The sequence below is a fragment of the Theropithecus gelada genome, chromosome 9 (genome assembly GCF_003255815.1).
Source record: "Theropithecus gelada isolate Dixy chromosome 9, Tgel_1.0, whole genome shotgun sequence".
Classification (NCBI taxonomy): domain Eukaryota; kingdom Metazoa; phylum Chordata; class Mammalia; order Primates; family Cercopithecidae; genus Theropithecus; species Theropithecus gelada.
This window is the reverse complement of record NC_037677.1, coordinates 128,881,976-128,908,342: the sequence shown is the minus strand read 5'-3', so window position 1 is coordinate 128,908,342 and position 26,367 is coordinate 128,881,976. Positions and strand designations below refer to the sequence as shown.

Sequence of the window (26,367 nt, the reverse complement as noted above, 5' to 3'; positions counted from 1 at the left end):
TCTTCTCTCTCTCCCCTGACCCGTCCATCCTGGCCCTCTAATCAAACGCAAGCTCCTGGCTCATGGGCTGGACTCCAGCCCCACCTACTTCCCCCATTTGGCATCCTCTTCTCCCACAGGCCAGGCTCCAGGGCGCACGGGGTGGTGGGGGGTGCTCCCGATGCACGCCATGTCACCGAGGACTCCTCACTAGCGCTACGCCATGCACGGCACTGCGCAGAGGCCTTGAAGGAAACACGAGGGGCCGGGGAAGAAGCCGGCAGAACGAGACTCTCTGCTTCTAGAGGCGTAGTGTGAACTTAGATGGTTGTCTGCCTGGAACATGCCAACTGTCTCAGGCACGTGCGTGCCCACCTCCATACAGGCTGGCGGGCTGCACAGCCACGGAGCCAGGACTGGTCTCTAATGGTGCTGCAGGGTTTGCTCAGGCCCTGCCTGGGGGCCCCAGCTCTAAGGAAAGTCACACTCTTCCGGCAAAGCCCGAGGCTTCACCTGCAGGGAGGGCCAGCATGATCCTCTCGCCAGGATTATACAAATAGGTTCCCTACTGAGTCTAAAGAACACAGCACTTTCTTTTTTGCTAGTGGGCCTGTGTAGACAGCAGAAAAAGGGAGGGTCATTTGAAATGGACTGAGCCTACAGGAGATCCAGGTGCTCAGAAGGCAAATTTCAGAAAAAACTATAATTAAGATTGTTTCCTAAAAATGAGGCCATCAGGTGGCACAGACGCCTGCCACACTGTTCTGGACTGTCTCAGAGGGTCCCTTCTCCCTTGCCCTGCCCACCCACCTGGTCCTCTGTGAGAGGCAGTGGGACAGAGGAGAAGGATGGCTGGAGCTTATGGGCAGCCAACACCACCTGTCTCAACACAGTTCACCTCCAGGGCTAGGATCAGCTGCTTCCCAACTCATTCTTGGGAGTTTTAAAACCCCTTCCTCTGGCTCTCCCAGCCAGGACTGAAACGAAGGGAACCGCCCCATGGGCATCCCCAGGGCTCAAGCGCTGCAGGAGCCTGTCATGGAAAGTTAGCGGGTGTTCATGTCCCTGTCTCCTGGGCAGGGTGACACAGCACATCCCTCCCTGCATCTTGGCAGTAACTTGGAGTTGGCACATGACAGGAGCCAGTGCTGGTGACCTGAACCCTTCATCAAGAACTTCACGTGAATTTTTTTTAATCACAGAAAAACACGAGACAAGTATTAAAGCACAACGTGAATTTGTGGCAATTCATGTCCCCAAGAAGACAGTGCAGCATTTGGACCTTGGCTTTGCATTCAGACATACCCAGGTTGGATGGAAAGCTCCACCATTCACAGTGTCACCGTGGGGCCAGTTACGGCACTTCTGTGAGTCTTATTTTCTGACCTGTGAAATGGGTGGCAGTGCCTTCCTCCTAAGGTGGCATGAAAGTCAATGAAGAGACAGGCGTGGCCTGGGGTAGGCATTTGAGATCAACTGCCACAGTGTCCTTCTGGCTCATTCTCTTTTGCCTCACGGCCCCCCTCCTCTGCGTGTAACCAGGGCAGGGGAGCACAGGAGAACCGTGGGGGACACAAGAGCCAGCTCTCAGGTTTCAGATTTCCAAACAGACTTTAAAAAACCAGGACTTGATTTTTTTAGAGCAGCCTTCATCCCACACCGGAGTGGTACACCTGATGCACGCACATGGACATAGTTTCCACCACCCAGAGTCCACAGTCGACACGCGGGCTCACGTGTGGGGTGGCACAGTCCATGGGGCTTAGACAGACGCATCACCACGTGGATCCAACAATACAGCATCACGGAGAGTAGTTTTACTGCCCTAAAACCCTTTGTGTTCTGCTGATTCACCCCTCAGTATCCTACTACCCCCACCCGGTCACCACGATCCCTTCACCATCTGCATCTGTGTACGGCCTTTTCATGCTGGCGTGTCAGCTCCCCTGTGTCTTCTCATTGCTGATGGCTTGTTTCCCTCCAGTGCTAAGCAATGTTCCGCTGTCTGGATGTTCCAGTTTATCCAGTCACCTGCGGAAGGACATCTTGGGTGCCTCCAAGTTTTGGCAATTATGAAAAAAGCTGCTATCTCTATGTGCAGGTTTTGGTGTAGACGTAAGTTTTCATTTCCTTTGGGTAAACACCAAGGAGTGTGATTACTGGATTGTAAGATGAGAGTGTGATTTATTTTGTAAGAAACTGTCAAACTGTCTTCCAAAGTGGATGCACCATTTTATATTCCCAGCAATTAATGAGCATTCCTGTTGCTCCACATCCTCACCAGCATTTGGTAGTGAGTGTTTTGGATTTTTTGTGTGGTGAATCTCCTTGTCTTAACTTGCATTTCTGATGACACACAATGTGAAGCTTCTTTTCACATGCTGATCTGCCATCCATGCATCTTCTTTGATGAGGTGTCTCTGCAGATTCTTGGCCCATTTTTTAATTGGCTTGTTTGCTCCTTTTTGTTGAGTTTTTCAGAGTTCTCGGTATATTTTAGATAACAGTCCTCTATCGGGTGTATCTTTTCCAAATATTGTCTCCCAGTCTGTGGCCTGTCTTATCCTCTTGGCAGTGTCTTACATAGAACAGAAGTTTTTGATTTTAATGAAACCCGGCGTATCAATTATTTCTGTCACGGATCTTGCTTTGGTGTTGTATTTAAACATCATCACCATACCCAAGGTCACTTAGGTTTTCTCCTATGTTATCTTGTAAAAGTTGTACAGTAACACATTCTACGTTTAGGTCTATGATCCATTTTGAATTAATTTTTGTGAAGGGTGTGAGGTCTATGTCTAAATTCTTTTTTGTTTTTGGCAGTTGTTCCAGTACCATCTGTTGAAGACTATGCTTTCTCCACTGAGTTGCTTTTGTTCCTCTGTCAAATCAGTTAACTATATTTGTGTGGGTCTATTTTGGGGCTCTCTATTCTATTTGTCTATTCTTTGGACAATATCACACTGCTATTGTAGCTCTAGAGTCTTCAAGTTGGAGGGTGTCAGTCCTCTGACTTGCTTTTCCATCAGTACTGTGTTGGATATTCTACGTCTCATCCTCTCCATCTATGCTTTAGAAACAGTTTGTCAATATCCACAAAACAATTTGCTAAGATGATGATTGGGAATGCATATGAAACCTAAAGTTGGGAAGAACTGACTACCAACAATACTGAGTCTTCCTGTCCATGAACATGGACTATCTGTCCATTTATTTAGTTATTTATTTCATTAATGTTTTGTACTTTTCCTCACATGGATTTTGTATACATTTTGTTAGATTTTTTTACTTAGTACCTTTTTTTGGTGCTAATTTAAATGTTACATTTTTAATCTTAAATTCCACTTGTTAATTGCTGGTTCATAGGAAGGTGACTGACTTATGTATATTAACCTTGTATCCTGTAACCTTTTCTATAATCACTTATTAGTTCCAGGAAATTTTTGTCAATTCTTTGGGATTTCCTCCATATATAATCATGTCATCTGAGAACAAAGACAGTTTTATTTCTTGTTTCCCAGTCTGTATACCTTTTATTTCCTTCTCTTGTCTTTTTTTTTTTTTTTTTTGAGATGGAGTCTCACTCTGTCGCCCAGGCTGGAGTGCAGTGGCCGGATCTCAGCTCACTGCAAGCTCTGCTTCCCGGGTTTACGCCATTCTCCTGCCTCAGCCTCTTGAGTAGCTGGGACTACAGGCGCCCGCCACCTTGCCCGGCTAGTTTTTTGTATCTTTTAGTAGAGATGGGGGTTTCACCGTGTTAGCCAGGGTGGTCTCGATCTCCTGACCTCGTGATCCGCCTGTCTTGGCCTCCCAAAGTGCTGGGATTACAGGCTTGAGCCACCGCACCCGGCCTTGTCTTCTTGAACTAGCTAAGAATTCCAGCATGAGACTGAAAAGCAGTAGTGAGAGGGAATACATTTGCCTTGCTCCTGATCTTAGTGGAAAAGCTTCTAGTTTCTCGCCATTAAGAATAATGTTAGCTGTGGGTCTTTTCTGGATGTTCTTTAACAAGTTGAGGAAGTTCCCAGCTTATCCTAGTTTGCTGAGAGTTTTCATCATGATAGGTGTTATATTTTGTCAGATGCTTTTTCTGCATCTATTGATAAAACCACCTGATTTTTCTTGTTTAGCTTACTGATGTGATGAATTGCATTAACTGATTTTTGAATGTTGGACTAGGGTGTGTGATTGCTTTTATATATTGCTGGATTTGATTTCTGAATGTTGATAATTTTTGCATCTATGTTCATGAGTGATACTGGTCTATAGTTTTCCTTTCTTGTAATATCTTTGTATGGTTTTGGTATTAGAGTAATGCTGGCCTCAGAGAATGAGTTAAAATGTTTTCTCTCTGTTTCTATCTTCTGGAAGAGATTATACAGAATTGGTATAGTTTCTTCCTTAAACCTTAAATGTCTGATAGAATTCACCAGTGAACCCATCTGGGCCTGTGATTTCTGTTTTGGAAGGTAATTAATTATTGATTAAATTCCTGTAAATGATACAAGCATATTCAAATTGTTTATTTCTTTCTTTTTTTTTTTTTTTTTTTTTGAGACGGAGTCTCGCTCTGTAGCCCAGGCTGGAGTGCAGTGGCCGGATCTCAGCTCACTGCAAGCTCCGCCTCCTGGGTTCACGCCATTCTCCGGCCTCAGCCTCCCGAGTAGCTGGGACTACAGGCGCCCGCCACCTCGCCCGGATAGTTTTTTGTATTTCTTAGTAGAGACGGGGTTTCACCGTGTTAGCCAGGATGGTCTCGATCTCCTGACCTCGTGATCCACCCGTCTCGGCCTCCCAAAGTGCTGGGATTACAGGCTTGAGCCACCGCGCCCGGCCAAATTGTTTATTTCTTCTGTAAGTTTTGGCAGACGTTGTCTTTCAAGGGATTCCTGTATTTCACTAAATGTAACAAATCTGTGGCTAGAGTTGTTCATAATACCAAATCGACTTTTGTGTCCACAACGTGAAGTGATGGGTTGAGACACAGATGTTCTGAAGCCCTAAGAGGCAAGGTTTGGGTGTCCAAGGACAAGGTCATACTCATAAACGACAGATTCAGAGAGAATAAGAGTTTATCTAAAGGCAGATATGAACTCCCTAGGCTGAGAGGAAGAGAGTCTCAGATGAGGGGTCCGGGTCAGGCTGGGTGGGGTCTCCACGAAGTGGCTCCACATCCTGCCCTCACACCTTGTTTCTCCCATCTCTGGCTCTAGGAGAGAGGGAAACAGTGGAAATGGTGGGAATGGAGCCTGCAGATGGGGTGTGGGGACAGGAAGGCCAGGGCTGCTTCCTTCCCCATGACAGTGCTGCTTGCTCTGGAGGCAGCCCGGATGCAGCCCGCACCAGCCTGACCTGTGTTCGGGCATGGTACACTGACCTGAAAGACGCCACCAGCCAGGGGCCTTGGGTAGCCCAAGAAGACAGGCCAGTGTTCTTATGGCTGTAAGAAGGGTGGGGACACGGGTATCCAGGTTCACTGCCAGGGAGGGCAGCTGTGTCCTTCTATAGCTGGCTGGGCTGGCCATGGAGCAATTCGGGCAGCAAAGCACTTTCCTTCACTCCTGTGTGTCTCCCATGGCCCAGGACACTCCAAGTACCAGGAAGTGGGCCTCAGCGTATGCTGAGTCAATAAACACCATTGGCAGTGGCTGAGAGGATGTTCACATTCTAAACATACAGGAGACACTTCTGTGAGCAGTTCTGGTCAGCAGGCTCCTGGTCAGGAGGCCTTGGATCCCCATGAATATTGGCCTCCCGACATAGACACTGAGCCTGTCAGCCATGGTCCAGGTGGCCTCAGCCAGGCCCCTCTCTGCAGTGGCACCCCTCATGGCCCAGCCCTGGGCCCAGAGCCTGGTTCAGCTGGGTGCAAAACCTCCAGCAAGGACCCCACAGACATGTGCAGAGGACGGGTTCCTGGTCCCTGTCAGCACGCCACCACTCCTGTCATCAGATGCCCAGTGCTGAGATGCCAAGGTCCGTCTGCCATGTGGCCTGGCACATTTGAGGGCTCAGCCCCTCAGCTGAAATGTTTTCCTTCTCACGTGACCAACTGTAATTCTGGGAATTTTCATACCCTGATAAGACACATTCCACACAGTCCCATGGTTTTAGAGAGCGCATGCTCTGAAGAGGCACAATGAGTTCCCTTCATTTTTAACAAAATAATGTTTTAGGCTGGGCGCAGTGGCCCAGCACTTTGGGAGGCCAAGGCAGGTGGATCACTTGAGACCAGGAGTACGAGACAAGGCTGGCCACCATAGCAAAGCCCCATCTCTATTAAAAATACAAAAATTAGCCTGGTGTGGTGGCGTACATACACTCGTAATCCCAGCTACTCAGGAGGCTGAGGCAGGAGAATCTCTTGAACCTGGGAGGCGGAGGCTGCAGTGAGCTGAGATTGTGCCACCGCACTCCAGCCTGGGTGACAGAACAAGACTCCATCTCAAAAAAATAAAAAACAAACAAAACAAAACAAAACAAAAACCCCACAATTTTTAAACAGAACCAAGAAATCCTTACAATTTCCAGATCCTCGGCAGCCTTCCTCATCTCCTCCAGTGGGGCTGGGCCATGGAATCTTCGCTCATGCATTTGGTGGATGTGCTGTTTTATCTTCTTTTCTAAATCTCCCACCTGGAGGGTACTGAGAAACAAAGGGCAATGAGGGAAATGACTTGACACATTTACTTTCTTTTTTTTTTTTTTTTTTTGAGACGGAGTCTCGCTGTGTCTCCCAGGCTGGAGTGCAGTGGCGTGATCTCAGCTCACTGCAAGCTCCGCCTCCCGGGTTCACGCCATTCTCCAGCCTCAGCCTCCCAAGTAGCTGGGACTACAGGCGCCCGCCACCACACCCGGCTAGTTTTTTGTATTTTTAGTAGAGACGGGGTTTCACCATGTTAGCCAGGATAGTCTCGATCTCCTGACCTCGTGATCCACCCGCCTCGGCCTCCCAAAGTGCTGGGATTACAGGCTTGAGCCACCGCGCCCGGCCAGACACATTTACTTTCATCCTAGCAACTCCCACCATAACCAGGGAGAAAGCGTGTTCCTTTCTTCCCAGACCAAACAGCGGTCCTGAGGCTCCCGCACAGCAGGGCCAGTTACTGTGGAGCTACCCTGGGCCTCCCTGGCACCCACTCTCCTCCAGACTCACGCCTGGGGCCTGGGCTGCCTCTCCCATCCCTTCTTCAGTAGTTCAGAAGCTGCCAGAACACACACTATTCTTATTTAAAAACCTCACATTGATTTAAGATATGACACATTTAGGATACTGCACACTGCGCCACATGAAGGGAAAAGCAGATTTTTGTTCCCACATGGAATACACGGTTTTCCTAAATCCTTAAATAGATGAACAGAAAAGTGTATTCAGTTATGATTTTAAACATGTTTTCTCTGTTACTATTGGGGCTCAGGGGCTTGGGGTTCCTTTAATTTTAAAGACAATGACTCAGGGTGGTAGAAAGAGCCAGGGATCTGCTGCAGGTGAGCTGTGGGGTGTCGAGGTCCACTCCAGTCTGCATGAGTGTGGGGCCCCAGGGTGTGGGCATGGATGTAAGTGTGGGCGTGGAGGTAGATGCAAGTGTGGGTGTGGTGTGGGTGTGGGTGCGGGTGCGGGTGCACGTACTGCTGTGAATACAATGGCACACACTCTCACTGGGCCTCCTCGAAGACCCTCTCTCTCCCAGCAGCAGGGTTTGTGCTGGTTTTGCTTTGCTTTTCAGAATAACTATGGAAAAGACAGCATGATGCCCTCTGGAGTCCTACAGAACAGAGCCCCCAGGTCAGGGCACGCTCTGTGTCAGTGTGTCAGACTCCAGCTCTCACTGGGCCCCAGGGTGATGGGGGGTTAGCGGGCCACTGTGGTCTGCTGTGGGCTTTTTAAAGGCCAAAGATGGCAGGTAAACTCCTTGGAGGATGTAAGAGAACATTCAAATATTTGAGACGAAATGGTTTTAGTCTAAGCCATTTTCACAAGGCTGGGGAGTTAATCCAACCTAGTTGGCCGTGCAGATTTTCCTCAAATACTCTCAGTCTCCAAGAGGAACAAATTCTGCAGGAACAGAGCATGCCCTCTGTCACCCACATCTCATCCCACCTCGCCCTTCCTCCAGGCTTGTTACACCACAGCCGGGGTCCAGGGTATGGTAAACTGAGTAGGGAGCCCCCTGGCAGATGGAGGCTGAGCAGCAGCGGGCCAGGGGCCAGGCCCGGGGCCTTCCCTTCCAAGCTCAGGCCCCACGGTCTCTTCTGCTCTGGCCTCTGAGTCCACTGAGGCGCCTTCAGTGAGGGCCACAGCGAGCCTGGTGCAGGACAGAAGAGAGCGGCCAGGAAAGTATGGGGACACCGGAGAGCAGTGCTCATGCCCCAGGGTCTCCAGTGGTGTCCCTGAGGCCACCCTCGGCTTCCCAGCACGCCTGGGAGGTGTGAGGCAGGGGCCCAACTGAAGAGTCAGCATGAAATGCCTGGACAAGAAGGCGTGTCCACACTGAGGTTCCGTGTCAGCTTGGTCCTCATGCACGGCTCAGAGGAGGTGCAGACAACTAGGGAGCCCAGTGATCATCCCCAAGACGCAGCCACTAACCCAGCTATAGAAGCTGTGACCGCGGAAAATGAAAGGAATGCTGCTGTGAGGTGAGAGGGGTGAGCCCCTGGGAACCCTGGGCCGCTGCTGTCACCCTCCCAGCGAAGCCCCTCCCCTCCCCTCAAGGCCCAGACAGGGACCCACCCAGGGACCAGCCTCCAGCTTCTGTCCTTGCCTTGTGCCCTGACTCTGCTCTGTCCAGCAGTCGCTGCGGACTGTGTCCTGCCCCGTGAACTTGTCGAGCCACTCAGTGCTCCTCAGCCCCATTTGCTCCATCCATCCCTATTCCCCGCTGCCAAGCGCAAGTCTCTGAGCCCCTACCCTTCCCCTCACATTGGTTCCAGGTGAGCATCAGGCTTCCCAAATATCCCTCCCCGCTCTCCTGAACTCCAGGCCCCTATGTGGCCCACCAACGATGCCTGATGGGGCTGTGGTTGCCTGCCTCTCCCGGGGACGACAACCTGCCCAGCAGCCTGGCCACCCCCTGGCCAGGGACTCAAAATCAAAATGTCTCAAGTGCTTCCCAACACAGCTTCTCGATTCTGGCTGTTTCCTCCACCGCATGGTGGCTACCTTGCCTGGGTCCCCTTCACCTGGGTCAACGCCTGGCCTCGCCGCCTCACCCAACACCCCATGAGGGGAAGGGCTGAGCGGCCCTGAGGGTCAGGTCTAAGGAAGCTGGGGTGGGAAGGAGTGAGATCAGAACTCAGCATGAGAAGACCGAGGGAGGCAGAGGGGGTGCGGTGGGGAGGGCATGGCAGGGACTGCAGCGGGTGGGTCTTGGATTGCGTTTCCCCTTAGTGCCCACAGCAGCACCCACTACAGAGGGCTCGGCAGCACTCTGTATCCTGGTGACCTACAGGAACCATGGCTGGGCGACGGCAGTTCCCTGAGGGCAAGGACCCCATCTTCCAAGCTTACCTGGCTCTCCCTGGAGCCCACCACAGCCTGGAGCCCACCACAGCCTGGAGGTTCAGGGCTCCTCAGTACATGCTCATGAAATAAACAATAGCAGCTGCCCGTGGGTGGCTGGCTGAGCCCTGGAAGGACTGAGCCCCTGTCGCAGTTACCAACCTCATTTCTTGACTTGCTCGTGGCGATTTCTTTTTGCTTGGTTTCATTTTTCTAAGTGGATTCAGTAGCACTTTCCCGTTATCTATCAGATCTGTGGCAGAGGAAATCTTTGATGCCACCTAGGAAAACGCAATGAGATCATTTCTGGAATCCCAGTAAATGCTGTTTTCCCACAAAGCTAACCTGCCAGGTGTGTTAGACTCGCTCCTCGTCATGAAGAGGTGGGTCCGAGGTCGCCCCGGGTAATGGTCTCTGTGTAACGCGGTCATCCCCCCAGGTCTTGGCTAGCTCTCGTGCCCTGCTGGGATCTTGGTTTGGACATCTTTTTGGGGCCTCCCTGACAGCAAAGGCTGGGGTAGGAGGCAAAGATGCAGAGTGAGGGGAACCTGGGGTTGCTCAGAAGGCTGCCCTGCATGCCCTTTTGCCCCCCACACCAGGTTTGCTGCAGTGGCTGGCTTCCTACAGGCGTCCTGAGATGGCCCCTCTCCACAGGGGCCCCAGATCTGTTTCTCCAGCTTCAGTGCCAGAGCCTGGGAGGCCTGGGGGGACCCGACACTCGCTGTGATGTACACCCTAGGCAGGAGGAGGTCAGGACCCCAAGGGCGGTGTGACCAATGCTGCTCGCTGCTGCCTCCAGTGGACACACCTGAGAGCCATGCTGACCCCTCCGGACCTCAGGGAGCTTTGGGCCTGTGTGGGTGCCTGCAGTGTGCAGTGTGCACGTGTGTGTCTGTTGTGTTCCCTGGGACTGTCAGAAACCGTAGGATGACAAAAACAGGTAGGAGGGAACCCTGGCAACAGGGTGGGAGAGAAGAACTTCCAACCAGGGGCTACTGCAATGTGGAGACTTGTAAGATCCGTTTAGCATTTACCGAGATGATGTCTGGAACTCTTCTGCCGTTCTCTCCTCTAAATGAATTTCCAGGCCTGGGCCCTTGTCTGGCCATTAGCTTAACCCTAGTACATGCCTGACACTTAAAAAGTATTTGGCAACCAGAAAGGGTGGAAAGATGGGAGGCAGGGAGGACCAGGGACCACCCACCAACCTTTCCCTATCCCTCCCACCCCACCATAAAGCAAGGCACAGGCTGCAGACACAGCAGAGGAAACTCTTGGCTGACTGAGAGCTGGGACACTTTCAGGTGATCAGGATTCTCCCAAAGATTCTTCCAACAGAAAGAAAAGAACAAATGCTAAATCCTGGCCGGGCACAGTGGCTCACGCCTGTAATGCCAGCACTTTGGGAGGCTGGGGTGGGCGGACTGCTTGAGGTCAGGAGTTCAAAACCAGCCTGGCCAACATGGTGAAACCCCGCCTCTACTAAAAACACAAAAAATTATCCAGATGTGGTGGTGCATGCCTGTAGTCCTAGCTACTCAGGAGGTTGAGGCAGGAAAATCGCTTGAACCTGGGAGGCAGAGGTTGCAGTAAGCCAAGATTGCGCCACTGCACTCCAGCCTATCTCAAAAATAAATAAATAAATAAATGCTAAATTCAGTGGGTGTTTTTTTCTTTTAAAATCAGACATTTAATTTTATTTTAAAAGACATTAAAAGTATGTATTTGGAGGGAAGCCCACCCATCCGCACTTTACTCCTACTCTAAAATATAGAGAAGGAAGACTTTTTCGAACATCCAGATCTCGAGTGAGCAAGCAAAGAAGCAAATATAAACATGAACACACAGGCGAAGTCTACAACAGGCTGCCGCTTTGGTGGCATGCAATGGGCTTTGCGCCAGGGTTTATCTGTTGAGTGTCAAACATGCAATTGATCTGAAGCCCAAAATATGGGCTCGAGTCATGGCTGGTTTCAGAGCGACATGAAGAGAAGTGCTTTTTACAAAGCAGGTGACGCCCCAGGCTTTACCCAGCCACAGGGTTTAGCTCTGCAGCCCTTTCTTCAGCTGCAGCCTCAAGGCTCCCACCCCATCGAATGTACTTGGGTGTGACCTCACAGTGACGGATCGGCAAAAGCACATGCAGGGCAGGGGGGCACACCCCAGGACCAGGCTGCAAAGCCAGTGGCCATGATACCCCAGGCCCACCCGGCCCAGCCCAGCCCAGCCCAGCCCGTGGGTGCCACTGGCCAATGGGATCCACCCAGCAGCGGCCGCCTGGGGCTGTGGCGCCCTCTTGTGTCCTCCTGCCCAGCTGCAGGGAGCTGGGAGGCGGGAGCTTGGGAGCTTGTGCCCCCGGGCCGATGCATGGAACCACTTCCCTGTTACGGACATGGAAATCAGAGTTTTATTTATTTATGCTGGTCTCTCCAACAATACTGAAATACACAGATACACATCTGTGTATATACATGCTTATATGATTGCTTTTATTTCTAAAACATGGACTCCTAAATGTGTTCAAAGAAGAACACGTTCTTAACCTGAAAAGATGCATTCCGAGCAGCTGGTGGCAGCAGCCTCCATGCCCTATCCAACGCTCCACCACCCCGGCTCCTTCCCACGCTGCTCCACCACCCCGGCTCCTTCCCACGCTGCTCCACCACCCCGGCTCCTTCCCACGCTGCTCCACCACCCCGGCTCCTTCCCACGCTGCTCCACCCCCCCGGCTCCTTCCCACGCTCCACCACCCGGGCTCCCTCCCACGCTGCTCCAACCCCCCTCCCGCTCCCTCCCACGCTGCTCCAACCCCCCTCCCTCCCACGCTGCTCCACCACCCCGGCTCCTTCCCACGTTGCTCCACCCTGGCTCCTTCCTGCCGACCACACAGGCGCCTGCACCTCACGTCCACCCTACGTTTTCCTCGCAGACTGAGCATCTTTTCATGTCTTTACGGTAGCTTGGATTTCCTCTTCTGTGGACTGCCTGCCATACTTTTTGCCCATTTCTTCTACTGGATTCTCAAATTTTTAAAATCAATTAGTAGCCATTCTTTGTATATTAGACATGAACGTTTAGGCACAAAGATTTTCCCTTGGACTCTGACGACAGCACTCCGGGCCATACCAAGTATCTCACCAGTGCCTGGGGCAGCGCAGGCCCAGAGGGCGGCACAGGGCAGCAGCAGGCCTCTCCGTGCGTTCAGCTGCCTCACCCAGGGCCTTGTGGGGTGTGCAGAACAGCAGCCAGCTACCACGGAGCTCTGCCTGCTGCCACGGCTGAGGGTCTGCCTCTGCACGAGGTGTGCGCTCCCGCGGGCGGAGCCTGTGCCTGGCCCTTCCCTGCTCAGAGCAGGCCATCGATACTCGCTGACTGAACTGCTCTATCTCATGATGGGTGAGTTTCTAGAAAACCTATTTTTTTCTTTTTTAAGAAACTGCATACACTCTCGCTGTGATGGGCTCACAGGACTCAGAAGCACACACTGTGGCAGCACTGACCCCTCTGCGCCCCCTCCCCGGAGCCACAGCCCCCTCCACAGCCACAGCCCTCCCCGGAGCCACAGCCCCCTCCGCAGCCATTGGTTTGCTGTACATTCTTCCAGACCAAAGTGAGTTTTTGTGCACTGTCCTGCAAATCGTGCTGTTTTCACTTACAACGATTCTTCAAGACACTTTCAGGCCGGTGGATATGGTCACTGACCACCCTTCTGTCGGCCACAGAGGGAGCTCATGGTCTGGACGTGACGATTTAGCCGTCTCCATCTGTTGGCATTTAAGTTTCCCATAGTTTTGCTATAATTCAGCTCTGAAAGCATTCTTAGTGATGTCTAATTGTGCAAGTATTTTTATTCTGGGAAGTGGCAAAATATGTATTTTTAAACTTTTCCACATATTGGGGAAATTAGGAAAAAGGTGACAGCAAAGATGATGACTGAATGTCCTGTGGGACCAGGGACCTGAGAAGGGTGAGGAGGTGCAGTCCTGGTTTATCCACCGCGTTGGACACCGTGAATTCCTAACTCTGAGCCTTGTTCTGAGGTTATGTAAGATGTCACCATCAGGGAAGCTGGGTGGGGGGAGATGGAAACACTATTTTTGCAACTTTCCTGTAAGTCAAAAACTAGTTCAACACAAAGTTAAAAAAAGGAAACAGTCCTGAACTGTCCCAGCAGTCCACGCCTGCAGGCCCACATGACCACGCGCCCTGCTGTGGGGTGAAGCCTTCGGGGGCCTCACCCCAGCTAAGGGGGCTGCAGAGCCAACCCCTGGCCTTTCAAAGTAACACACAGGGAGCATTTCTTAAAAGAAAGAACCAAAGAAACATCTGTGACCAAATTCAAAGGCACATTTGCCTAACTACGCTCACAGGACAGAGAAGCAAGCCAGGTGCATTCTGGAGGGAGGAGCCGCCAGCTCCCACCACTCTGTGCCCATGGCCCATGCCCGCAGCTCTGTGCCCACTGCCCTGCGCCCACTGTCCTGTGCCCGGCTGGACTAAGACCCCATACAGTCTGGGGATATCCCATGTCCCATAGCTTAGGAGAGCTGGCAATCTTGGCTTCTAGGGAAACTGCCTGCCCCGAGGTCCAGAGACCAAGGGTGAGGAGCCCAGAAAGACCTCTGTAGGGCCCACCTCAACCTCAGCTGCTTTTTATCTTTTGAATCTTTTCCCCCATCTCCTCTTCCCCCTTCCCTCTGAGCTTCTAATTCCTCAGACAAGAGCCAAAAGTCAGTGAGCCGAGAGGCAAGCCCTCAAGGCTGGGACAGGAAGCTGTCCCCTCCGGCTGGGCAGTGAGCAATGGTTCTGGATGCTGCACTCCAACCCAGCCCCACCAGCCAGCAGCCTGCACAAGCAGCTTCCTCCCCAGGTCTGGGCTCATCCTCCACAGACAGGGATGCGTGTGAGCACCCACCCACCTCCGGGACTGGACTAGTGTCCGGTCGCCGCCCATGCCTGCCGTACCATGCTCCTCCGCGGAGGCAGGAGTTTGCTGAGCTCTTCCTTCCTCTTCCTCATCCTCTGGGCTCGCTCTCTCCACTCCTGCAGTGCCCTTTTCTCTCTGGAGAAAGGGAAGGTTAATGTCATAAGTTACAGGCAGCTTTGAGCCAAGGCTACAGGATTTCTCTGTCATTTTACAGCTTGTGGTGCACCTGTCTCTAGGGAGCACAGGCTGGGGGTGTGCATGCCCTGGGTGGGAGTCTGAACCACAGCCTCTTCCTCCCGGCACGTCTGGGCAGAGCCGGGAATGCCGGGTTCTATCCCGAAGCTCTGTGTGTTGGTGCTGCCAGCACTGACTGACGCTGGGGGCCAGCCCCACCCAGTGACCAAGGAAAAGGCATCACGACCCCTTTCAGGTAAGGGCACCAGCTGGGACTGCCACCGCAAGCACTGCACGACCGGTGGGGGTGCCTGGCTGCAGGTACTTGTCGACATAAGGTCTGTCTGTGGAAGATCTGAATGCTTGTCTCTAGGTCTCTCCCTTCAGACACTTGAGTTTCACTTTTAAAAACAGGCATCTGGCTGAGGCGGGTGGATCACAAGGTCAGGAGATCGATACCATCCTGCCTAACACAGTGAAACCCCATCTCTACTAAAAATACAAAAAATTAGCCAGGTGTAGTAGCAGGCACCTGTAGTCCCAGCTACTCCGGAGGCTGAGACAGGAGAATCACTGGAACCCGGGAAGCGGAGGTTGCAGTGAGCCAAGATTGCGCCACTGCACTCCAGCCTGGGTGACAGAGCAAGACTCCGTCTCAAAAAATAAAATAAAAATAAAAATAAAATAAAATAAAATAAGACAAAAATAGGCATCTTCAGGCCTCCCCAATCCTGAGCCAGAGTCACATGCTCCTTCCTCACAGCTCGTCGCCTAGGACTGTGAACATCCCAAGTAACGCCCACATCTGTGGCTGGGCTGGGCTCCTTGTGTGTGGCTGGGGTGGAATCAGGTCCCTAAGAGCCATCGCCCAGGCCCAGGGCTCCACCCCCGGAAGGCCACATCTCCAGCATGCAGGACTCCTGTGGTTGGTACCCCCTCTCCATCCTGCCCCCAGATCTGGCCTCCTCTTGTCTCTCCCATCATCATCCTGGATGCCTGAGCCCTAGCCTGGGTTTTCCCCGACACCTCCACCCGACCTCTGCTCTTCCTTCCTTGCGGTCACAGCAGCTCAGCCCTCCTAGGCTCCACTCGGCCTATGGCCCACCTCTGACCACCTTCCTGCTGAGGGCTCCATCCTGAGTTGGTGCTGCCAGGAATCAGAGCCTGGCCGTGTCCTCCCCCGGTGCCACCTCAGGGCACAGGTGGTCTCACCAGCTGCCTCAGGTAAGGCCATGTCCTAACACCTGCCTGAGTGGGTCCCAGGCCCCAACTCCCAGCCCCAGCCAGGTTGGTGCCCCCCATGTCCCCACTCAGCACCGTGTGTGGCACTGGCCCCGCTGCGCTCCTGGACGAGGGCCCCCACTTAGTGTCACTGTCTTCTGGTCATACAAAGGGGTGACGCTGTTCACAGGGTTGATGTGAAGGGGCCGGATCTGCTGGGTCTGGACCCTCCGAACAGGCCTGCGGAGCTGCTCACTAGGAGACTGCAGGATATTGGCTCTGGGCTCCAGGCAGGAAAATAAAGAAGAGAGGGTTCACTTGCTCTTTGTATCCAAGAACTTCTCTTCCATGAAGGTGTGGGACGAGCCTGATGTTTGGGGGTGAGAGTGCCCTTTCTGCCCACCGCAGTTGGTGGTGCCCCAAGAGCCTAAGGCAGGGGCTGTGCCTGCGGAAGGTCTCACCACAATCACCTCCATCACAGCCATGGCCAAGAGGGTGCGGGTGAGTGGGACTCCCACAGGCAGCCTCCTGGCATGGCAGGTGATACCTGAGGAGTCAACAGGGCAGGTATCTGGACCGCCCACTTCAGAAAATGGTGCCCTGAAATTGGCAGAGCCGAACAGGAGTGGGACCCGCCTGCAGCAGGGAAGGGCGGTGCCTGCTGGGACACACAGAGAGGGGAGGGCAGCTGGCATGCTCGACAGGCAGGGCCGATCCTGAGGGGCTCACCTCGCAGTGAGGGACGGGCCCGGCTCTGTAGAGCTACCCCGAGGGACAGTGTGGAGCGACTGATGGGCACCAAAGGAAAGCCTTCCCAGTGCTCCCTGGGCCCCAGCAGCTGTGGCCTGTGGCTGGCAAGACCTGGTCCCACAGTGATGGGCTTTCTGGAGCAGCCCAGACCACACTCCCATGTCCTAGGACAGCCCTAAAGCAGTCAGTCAGCCTCATCCCTGCCCTTCAATATGACAGCCTAGGGCAGGGGACCAGCTCGGAGGGCTTCACCTCACTCATATTTTTACTGAAAAAAAGACAACCAACTACAATGTCTGTCTGGACATCAGGTGACAGCTATGGACAATCACAGAATCTGTGTGCTAAACACAGTCCCTATCACATGGTCCCAAGAGAAAACAGCACACACGCAATGGGGTGGCTTCACGAGGGTTTATTCATGTTGGGGAGGGAGCAGGTGAGCCACAGGGGCAGTGCAGGAGCCCTGTGCCAGTCAGGGTCGGGCTGCAGCTATCCGCAGGACAGACCAGGGAAGGAGAGATTGCCGGAACCCAGAAGGAGGGAGAGGCTGGACTCGGCCAGCTCCAGGCAGCTCAGAGAGAAGCTGGGCAAGTAAAGACGAGGCCCTCGCTCTCCTCTTCCTCCTTGGCCTCCTGCTGGGAGCCCCCACTGGCCAAAGCCAACCACCAAGTGAGGGCCACAGGGGTGCTATGGCTGCGGTCCATGCCGGCCGGACTCCTGGGGCCCAGGGATGGGTGGAGCCAGGTGGTCAGTGGAGCTGGAGGACAGAGAAGACACTGAGGACACTGAGCACGTTGGCCGACACGCCTCACAAGGTGGTGGCACTGGTGGCGGTCACAGCAACACAAGAATGAACCTCCCCGACGACTATGGCAGGGCCTGGGACACTCCAGGGCAAGTGAGGAGGAGAGGACTGAGGAAAAACAAGAAACGAGGGAAAAGGACAAGCAAGCAGGCAGGTGTCGTGAGGAAGCCAGGGCAAAGACGGACACAAGGGGGTGACCACAAGCACTGCACCTGCGCCTGCCCCCCACGGAGGCCTCGGGGCTGCAAACAAGGGAGCCCATGCATGCAAGGCCCTGCAGACCATGAGCACCTGCGCCTGCCCCACACGGAGGCCTCGGGGCTGCAAACAAGCGAGCCCATGCACGGCGCTGCAGACCACAGGGGCACGTGCGGCTTGGCTTCCAGGTGAGGAGGAGATGGATCCTGGATCAGCATCAGTGAGGGGAGAACTAACTAAACACTTCCACAAGGGCTGCCATAAAATCACAGCCCAGCCCCAGCTCCAGGTGCACTGGGCCAGCTGCGCGGACCCCCGCCTTGTGTGGACTCACCGTCTCTGCTGCTCCATCAGAGCCTGCTTCTCCCGGAGCTCTCGGAGTGCCGCCGCTCGGCTCTCTTCCAGTCTTTTTGCTCGGATTGCCATTTGGTACGGTGACAAGAGGTCGGGTAAGATGTCCCTGGAGGAGGCCATGTTCCTTCTAAAATTAGAGTATTTTTAGCCGAACGTTTAACAAAACCCTGTGACGGTAACTCATACAACATGTGAAACATGAAAGGAGGGCCTGTGGCTCATCTGCTCATCAGAACAACTACCCAGCTAGAAGCTGCAGTCACCCCACAGAGTCCACAGTCTTGACTGTTGATTTCAGGACATGTAATGAAGATGCACGGATGGCAGCACGACATTGTCCCAGTGCGCCCACTGCCAGCCAACTACTTTCCCGGGATGCTTGACAGTCAGCCTGGGAAATGCACCTGAAGGACATGCAGCCTCGGCAGCTGCACCTGACCTGCTTGAGACCGATGCCACCCCCTGTCTGAGCTGGACAGATGCCCACAGAAGCAGGGGTCCTGGCCAGCAGCTCACCCGGGCTGGAGGATGTGACATGCCTGGAGTTCAGGTGCACGGGGTGACGATACAGCAGGTCGGAATCCTGCTGCTGGGTGATGTGGGGGCAGGGACGGGGCAGGCAAGGCCATCAGAAGGCGCCTGGCCTCCATACACACATTCAGGCAGGGTCAGATACTGGGTCCCGCTTGAGAGAAGCCCGCAGTACAGCAGAGGGGACAGCCAGTAACACCGTGGGGCCTCACGGTGCTGGGGACTCCCTCTCCCTGCCCAAGAGAGGGAGCTGATAGGTGTGCCCTGGTGTTTCCTCCCAGGGAAAACGCCTGGGGAAAACCAGGCCAGAGGTAGGGGCTCTGAGCCCAGGACTGACAGCCAGCCAGGTTCCAGAACATGACACCTCCTCGCCACGACCCTTGCACCAAAGCAGCTTGAGAAACACAACGGGAAGCCCTGCCTGGTCTTCCCTCCAGATCCAACACCTCGCCCAGAGGAGAAAGGCCCATCCCATTCCAGACCTGCCCTGTGCAAGCCTCACACCAGCAGCACATCTTGGGAGGCCACAACCAAGCATCATGCCTGGTGGCCACGTCCCAGGAGGCTGGCCCGCACCCCCGCCCCCACGCTGCACGACCTCCCACCCTCGCCTTCCCCGTCTGCACGGGAACAGCAGTGACTGTCCCAGCAGAGCAGAGAAGGCAGGCACAGCCTGTGCTATGGGACAGGGGTCACCTGGACTGCGTGCTGGGCACTGGCCTTTATTTAACTTGCTGCTTTTGGAAGGGCAGGTGGCCCAGGCTCTATGGAACACTAGGTTTCCCCTTGTGGTCTCAGGGTCCGGAGGAGTGTGGAGGAGCTGCCCCAGAGGAAGGCCTGCTGGATGTCAGAATTAGGCTGGGGCAGTGATGCTCTGTCATACTCCAGCTCCATGTCTGATGACTTCAGAATGCTTTTATTCCCTCCCATTATAATTGTGGGATTTCAGGACCAGACCATTATTTACCTACGATTTTTACATAACATTACTTTTCTTGTAAGTATTTTGGACACGAGCACTCAGCCTCATAAACAGGCCCAGGCCACGCGAGTCACCTTGGACTGGGCCTGCTGCTCCCACCATGCCCACTGCTCCCCAGCCAGAGAACACAGAACGGCGCCAGCTTCCCGAGTCCCAGACCCTCAGGAAGGGCCACCATTCTGAGCGTGGACCAGGGCCATAATCTCAGAGCTTCTCCTTAATACCTATGACCCCATGACAACCCGACCAAGTGGGGAAACTGAGGCCCCGATAATGCATGTGACATCACAACCACCCCCGTGGGAAAGCTGAGGCAGAGCAGCTCTCTATGGCTCACTCTGGGCAGAGGCAGCAGAGGGGGAAGACAACGTTCAGGGCCCACCCAACCATGGGGCACGGGCTCCAGGTTGAGGCTTCCTGCCAGAGGCTCCAGGTCTCTGCTCCAACTTCCCAAGCCACCCAAAGCAATCTCCGAAGGCTAGGGTCTAGTATCCAAATCTGACGTATTGATCAAATTGTAAGTACTACTAATAAGCATACCACAATTCACTTGGATTAACTATTATTAGAGTTCCTCACAACAAATAAATAAATGAAGGGAGGAGGGGAGAAAAGAGGATTCTAAGCAGCAGGCCCAGCGTATTCCTGCCCTTTCACCGCGCAACTGTGTGGACTGAGAACATCACGAGTGTGTTGGAGCCTCCGAGGCCTCACTGAAACTGGGAACCTGCCGTGCGTGCTGCCAGGACATCCTACACTTTAATTTGTTAGTAATGCTTCCAAGGTTTGTTTTGTTCTGTTTTGAATGTTCAAACCTACAGGACAGCTGAAAGATCAGGGCCGTGAGCGCTCCATGCCGACGCCTCCAGGAAGGTCTGGTGCCATCGTGCGCCTGCCCATGCTGGCTGCTGCGTGGAGCCTGAGGGCCCACAGACCACCACGGCCTCCCAGAATCTGCACCCCCCTTAAGCCATTGTTGTCCCCTTGGCTATGACAATGTGCCTCTCGAGAATGCATGATCTAGATTCACCAACTGTTATTTTACAGCATTCTCTCTCTAGATATTTATACACACACAGGCACACACACGCACACCACAGATACACACCTCCTATATGTGTAGGCGCACGCCCTACCGCACCCATGACTCAGTGTTTCTCTCATGTAGCCTCTGCAGAGCCTGTTCTCCAGGGACCCTCGCCCTGGGTGTGAAAGGAAAATAAAATCTCGGCCCCAAACTCACTATGCCAAAGGGAAAGGTAAGCTTGGGAAGCGGGCCGCACAATGACTGCCTTCCTTTTGTCCCCAGGCAGCTGCCATTTATTTTCTGCATAACTGACCTTTCCCCCAACTCCTCTCTTTTCACAGGTAAAATGTGGATTCAGTGAGCGCTGATCGAAGCCCCACAGGAATGTGACCACTTGGCTCACCACCTGCCCCCACTTTTACTTTTCTATTCTCCTTCCCCTGCTGCCCATTGTTTCTCCTTTAAACGCTGACGTCCTCAAAGCTCTCTCTGGAGAAAGCACAGGCCATAGATCTTACTGTCACTTGTGTTTCTTTTCCCTGGGCGCATCCTCAACCTTGGCAAACTCAGCTTCTGAATGGACTGGGCTCTGACGCAGACACGCTGGGCTTGATGCAGGTCCCCATTACCCTAAACCCGGGACCGGCACTTGCCGCACGGTAAACAGTGGCAATGTGGAGGGACACTTTAAAAGCTGGACCTGATGTTTTAAAAGATAATTTAAAATAATTGTATGAATTCGCAAAGATCAAGAAAATCCCTGTTGCTTTTAAGTTTTACCTGAAAACGTGTCTTGGCTTTGGCAGTTCTTTCTCACTGTTCAAGGCCGCCTTGAGATTTGGAGGTAATTCCCTCGGTAAGAGCTGATTTCCCAGAGTGTCTGCCTTCACGTGCTCAACAATCTCCTGCCTCAGCTTCCAAAAGCGCCTGATCTCCTCCTCGCTGGGCCACTGCTCTGAGGAGTCAGCAGACTTCCTGAGCTCACTGAGGTCTGGCTTTTCCACAGGCGGGAGAAAGCCGGCCTTCTCTTTCATCACAGCCCCCTCTGGGCCCTGAGCGTTCACAGCTCCTTCGTTAGACGCGTGGTCTCCGGACAACTCCAATCTTGGGCTCGGGAGGTCATGGAGGGTCATCTCTTTAACTGGTGGAGCCTCTGGTAGAGGAAGAAATCGCTTTAGCAGCTACCATCAACGCCATTCCTCTATGACTCACTCAAAGCCAGTGATGGCGCCTCTCTGTGAAGAGCACCTGGGTGGTGGGGGGTGGGGTGCCCAGATCCTCCATGGCCACCATATTCCCTGTCAATCCAAACAATTCCTGTCACCCCACCTGCACCATGCTAGGCTTCTACGCTGCGGCACGCAAAGCAGTTACACGCGGAGGGAATGGAAACAACACTGCCAGAAGCACACCGGGACCCTCCCACGCAGGCCCCGCCGGGCGCACCTGACTTTCCCACGCAGGCCCTGCCAGACACGCGTGACCTTCCCACATAGGCCTTACCACTTTGTAGGGACTTTTTGTATGTGTACACAGGGTAATCTCACCACATTTAATCAACATTTCTGCTTCCCCTCAAATCACTTAGAATCTTTATTTCTAAGTAATGTTTAGCCCATTATGCCTGCTTTTCTTGTTTGGTGATGCTTTTGTTGACTTTCTCAAAACATGACTTCAGGGAGGTGCTCCAGGCACTTCGGGAGCCACTGGGACCTAGTGGCCAGTCTTCTCCCAGCACGTGCCCATCACGACCTGAAGGCTGAGTGAGACCCCAGGTGGCCATCACAGTGGACACAGGTGCATGGACATCACGCCCCTGGCTGCCACACGCTCCTGACTGCTGCATGCTCAGGGTCTTAAGTTTGAAAGGAAAAGTTTTAAAAAATGGGCAAACATGCTTCAAAATGTCCTAAGAAGCTGTAAAATTTCCCCTGGGGCACAAGTGACTAGAAACATGCATATTTGAACAATCTGCCTGTGGTTGGGGCCAGAGACAAATCTGAAATTCATGAAAATGTAAGCAGACAGGAAAAATGGGATACCAGCAAAAAGACTTTTTTTTTTTTTTTTTTTTTTTAAAGATGGAATCTCGCTCTGTCACCCAGGCTGGAGTGCAGTGGCACCATCTTGGCTCACTGCAAGCTCCGCCTCGCAGGTTCACGCCATTCTCCTGCCTCAGTCTCCTGAGTAGCTGGGACTACAGGCGCCGGTCACCACACCCGGCTAATTTTTTGTATTTTTAGTAGAGACAGGGTTTCACCGTGTTAGCCAGGATGGTCTCGATCTCCCGACCTCACGATCCGCCCACCTCAGCCTCCCAAAGTGCTGGGATTACAGGTGTGAGCCACCGCGCCCGGCCAGCAAAAAGAGGTTTTAAAGTAATTGAAAGGGCAAAGTGCTAAAAATATACATAGTAGCTGAAAAATCACTCCAGGTGGCCCTAAAAACTAATAGAGAAGAGTTAGAAAATATTTATTTTTGACTAGTCACTTAATGTATTTTTTTCAAACTTACAGAAAAGTTGCAAGAACTCTGCTGAGAAGTTGGTGGGCCCTGCACTCCCTCAGCAGCCGCTGCTGCCTGGCCCCCGAGGCTGTCTGCCCCCGTGAGCCTGCCCGCCCCTGCCTCTCTGTCTGGGGGTGCTCCTGCATGTCCTCAAACACTCAAGCGTAACTTCAGACATCCTGCCCTTCCACCCTCAGATGGAGACACTCACACATCACCATAGCGATTCACCAACCAGAAGCGTCCCATCGCTGACTTCTGTCATTCACTGGCTGGCCTTCCTCACGCCTTGATAACTGTCCCAGTAATGTCCTGTATCATATTTGTCCTGGCCCAGGATCCAATTTAGGATGAAGCATCACATCCAGTTTCCTATTCCTTTAGTCTCCTTCAATCAGAATGAACCTTCAACTTCCTTTATCCTGATCCTCCAGCGGAGCCTGTGTCCCCTGAGCCCCCTACGTCCTGGCTCCGGCTGTGCCTGACAGTTCTGCCCCTCCATCCTTATCCCGGCTGTCTCCAGGTCCTGGTCCTACCCCTCCTCTGCCACCCCATGCCCTCAGCTACCTGTCCCCACTCCTGCCAGGTGCCCAGTGCCCTCCACACTTCCAGTCCAGTGGCTAATTTTCTTTTTCTATTCTTATCACAACATCTTGGCAGCGTCAGGGTCAAGGGTGCCAGAGCCAGGCAGCTTCAGTGCGATGCACCAACGGAGGACACTACAACCTGGTTAAAATATGTTTACAAACAACTCAGCAAGCACAGGGCCAACTGCTGATTCTTAATCATTTAAAATAATTTCCAAATGGAGGCCATCTGGGTCAAAAGTGCAAGGTCAGTTATTTACAAAGACCTAATTATTTACACAATTCAATTACAACATATATATAATTATCTTGGCTAATTGTTCCAAACATATGCATTTTTCTTAAGTATCAAAGTACATCACAAATAGTAAAATTTTAAATATTCTGAAAATATTTCAGAATATGCACTTTTTTGGCGAGCCTTCATTATGATTCTCCTTTATCACCATTTAACTTTACTTTTTCCAAGTGTAACTACAATGCATACTCAAGACCAGAACACATCATGAGCATCTGAAAATACCTGGCTGGTCAGTATGTTGAAAGAATATGGAACAGGTTAGTGAGCACCCACCGACAAGGTGATTAGATAAAACGTGTCTACAGGGCCATTTTCCTGCCAATTTCCTTGTGCCTCGTTAGGAAGGAGGACTATTCCATTGTGCTTATTTTAAAATCACTGTCTAATGGAGCGTCGAGTGTCTAATGGAGCATCGAGTCATTCCTGAAGCAGCTGCCTGTGGGTGGCTTGGAGGTGATAACTGTTTCATTTGATCGATCACAATAAAATTCTACCAAAATCCACTCAAGACAGGATCCATAATGTGCCCAGATTTACAGAACCAAGGAAAAGACACAGAGATGACTGGGTCAGCCTGAGATCAGTGTACACTGTGTCAACTCAGCAGAGGACGCATGGCTCCTGTACGTCTCAGGATGTTACTAAAGTGAAGACAGGTTCTAACCTGATTTTAAAAAGCTGTAACTTCAACGTTAATGTGATTTGTCGTAAATCACCTCCTACGAACCTTGAGAAGCTGGGTTTCTGGGGAGAGAGTGTTCTACTGCCCACGTCCGCAGGAAGTGCTGGATAGCCACCAATCCCTTCTGCACAATGAGCGGCGGAGGGAATTCCAGAGGGCAGTGTCTTAAGTTCAGTGCTTTCAGCGTGGTCACACTCCCTGCAGTGGAGAAAAAAAACTGCCAGCATTTTATATACCATTCTTGAAATGAAAATGAGGAACAAATAATAGTAACTTTTCACATTTTAAAATATGATTCTACTCAGTATTTGAGGTACAATGATGTTAACAGAGTCCAAGATCTGCTTTAAAGGTAACTGCAGGAGACAGATTCTACAAATTAAGACCAGGATAGTTACCAAAAAACAAATAAATAAAATCAAACAAACAGAAGCAGCCACAACCACCATCACAATTCTGTAAAATTCAGAATACGAAGTTGCTATATTATCTAAAATGCCCATTTTCAACATAAAACTACAAGACATGCAAAGAAAAGGAAAAGGTACCCTACACGCAGGAAAAGAGCAGACAATGGAAACTGTCTTCGAGGAGGCCCAATGTTGGGTTTAACAAAGACTTCAAAGTAGCCATTTAAATATGTTCAAGCGAATGAAGAAAATCATGTTTAATTAGAAGAAAACAAAATACAAGGGCTCCACAAATGTGAAATGTCACTAAAAATGGAAATTATTTGAACACTTGGAGGCTGTGGAAATGATGGCCACTGAGAGATAAGGCTCCCATGGTGGGCAGTGGGCTGATGGGGGCTGGGTCACTCCCCAGGCTCGGGGTGAAGTCCTTGGAATGAGGAGCACTGGGGAAGCACTGCAGGGGCCCTAGTCCTGTGGAGTTTCCCAGTTTGGGGGAGCCAGGGTTCAGTGTGAAAGACGGATGCTTAGATTTGGGGTATTTGTTCTGCCTTTCAGTTGAGCTTGCTTTTCACATAGGGTAAGTATTAGGATCTAAAAACTGCAGACGCTTTATTGGCCCTGTCCGTTAATGGGCTCTGCCCTGAGCTCCATGGTCCAGTTGGAAAACAGAGACTAAACTAGAAGCTGCCTATCTAAATGAAATTAGTTTCCTTATCAAATCCTGTGGCAAGTGACTTTGTATTATCTTGTCATCCATTTTTAGTCTTCAAACACACCCAAACTCCTTCTTTAAAAAGCTTAAATTCTCTCTGTTCTTTGAGGTATAAATTTGTTATTCTGTTTTCTCTAAACCTGTGTAAGGGTTCCAGCCATAACTTGTTCCATTTACAAAGGCACAATTTAACCCAACTGTTTTTTTTGTGGTTTTTTTTTTTGTTTGTTTTTTTAGGGAGAGGGTCTCACCCTGTCGTCCAGGTTGGAGTACAGTGGTGCAATTAGAGCTCACTGCAGCCTTGAAGTCCCGGGCTCAAGTTAGCCTCCCCCCTCAGCCTCCTAAGTACCTACGAATACAGGCACACACTACTGCACCTGGCTAATTTTATTTTATTTTACTTTTTGTAGAGATGGGGTCTCACTGTGTTACCCAGGCTGGTTTCAAAGTCCTGGCTTCAGAGGATCCTCCCGCCTTGGTGCCCCAAGGTGCTGAGATTACAGGCATGAGCCACTATGCATGGTCTCAACTGTTCTTTTCTTTCTTTTTTTTTTTTTTTGAGACAGAGTCTCACTCTGTTGCCCAGGCTGGAGTGCAGTGGCCAGATCTCAGCTCACTGCAAGCTCCGCCTCCCGGGTTTACGCCATTCTCCTGCCTCAGCCTCCCGAGTAGCCGGGACTACAGGCGCCCGCCACCGTGCCCGGCTAGTTTTTTGTA

At 52.1% G+C, this 26,367-nt stretch overlaps 1 protein-coding gene across 4 annotated transcripts in view; it reads right to left on the bottom strand.

Moving 5' to 3' along the window:
* The window catches only part of LRRC27 (leucine rich repeat containing 27), a 49,565-nt gene that overhangs the window by 3,910 nt on the left and 19,288 nt on the right, over window positions 1-26,367 (bottom strand). For 2 of the 4 annotated variants that reach the window (XM_025396346.1, XM_025396348.1), the window contains exons 5-10: window positions 24,571-24,723; window positions 21,231-21,603; window positions 17,891-18,037; window positions 14,444-14,540; window positions 9,641-9,759; window positions 6,502-6,625 (exon numbers count right to left, since the gene is read on the bottom strand). In XM_025396346.1, coding sequence (XP_025252131.1) covers window positions 6,502-6,625; window positions 9,641-9,759; window positions 14,444-14,540; window positions 17,891-18,037; window positions 21,231-21,603; window positions 24,571-24,723 — 1,013 coding nt within the window. Of the gene's footprint in view, window positions 1-5,031; window positions 5,189-5,356; window positions 5,420-6,501; window positions 6,626-9,640; window positions 9,760-14,443; window positions 14,541-17,890; window positions 18,038-21,230; window positions 21,604-24,570; window positions 24,724-26,367 lie in introns of those variants that run through there. The other 2 variants (XM_025396347.1, XM_025396349.1) reach the window with 2 other exon arrangements.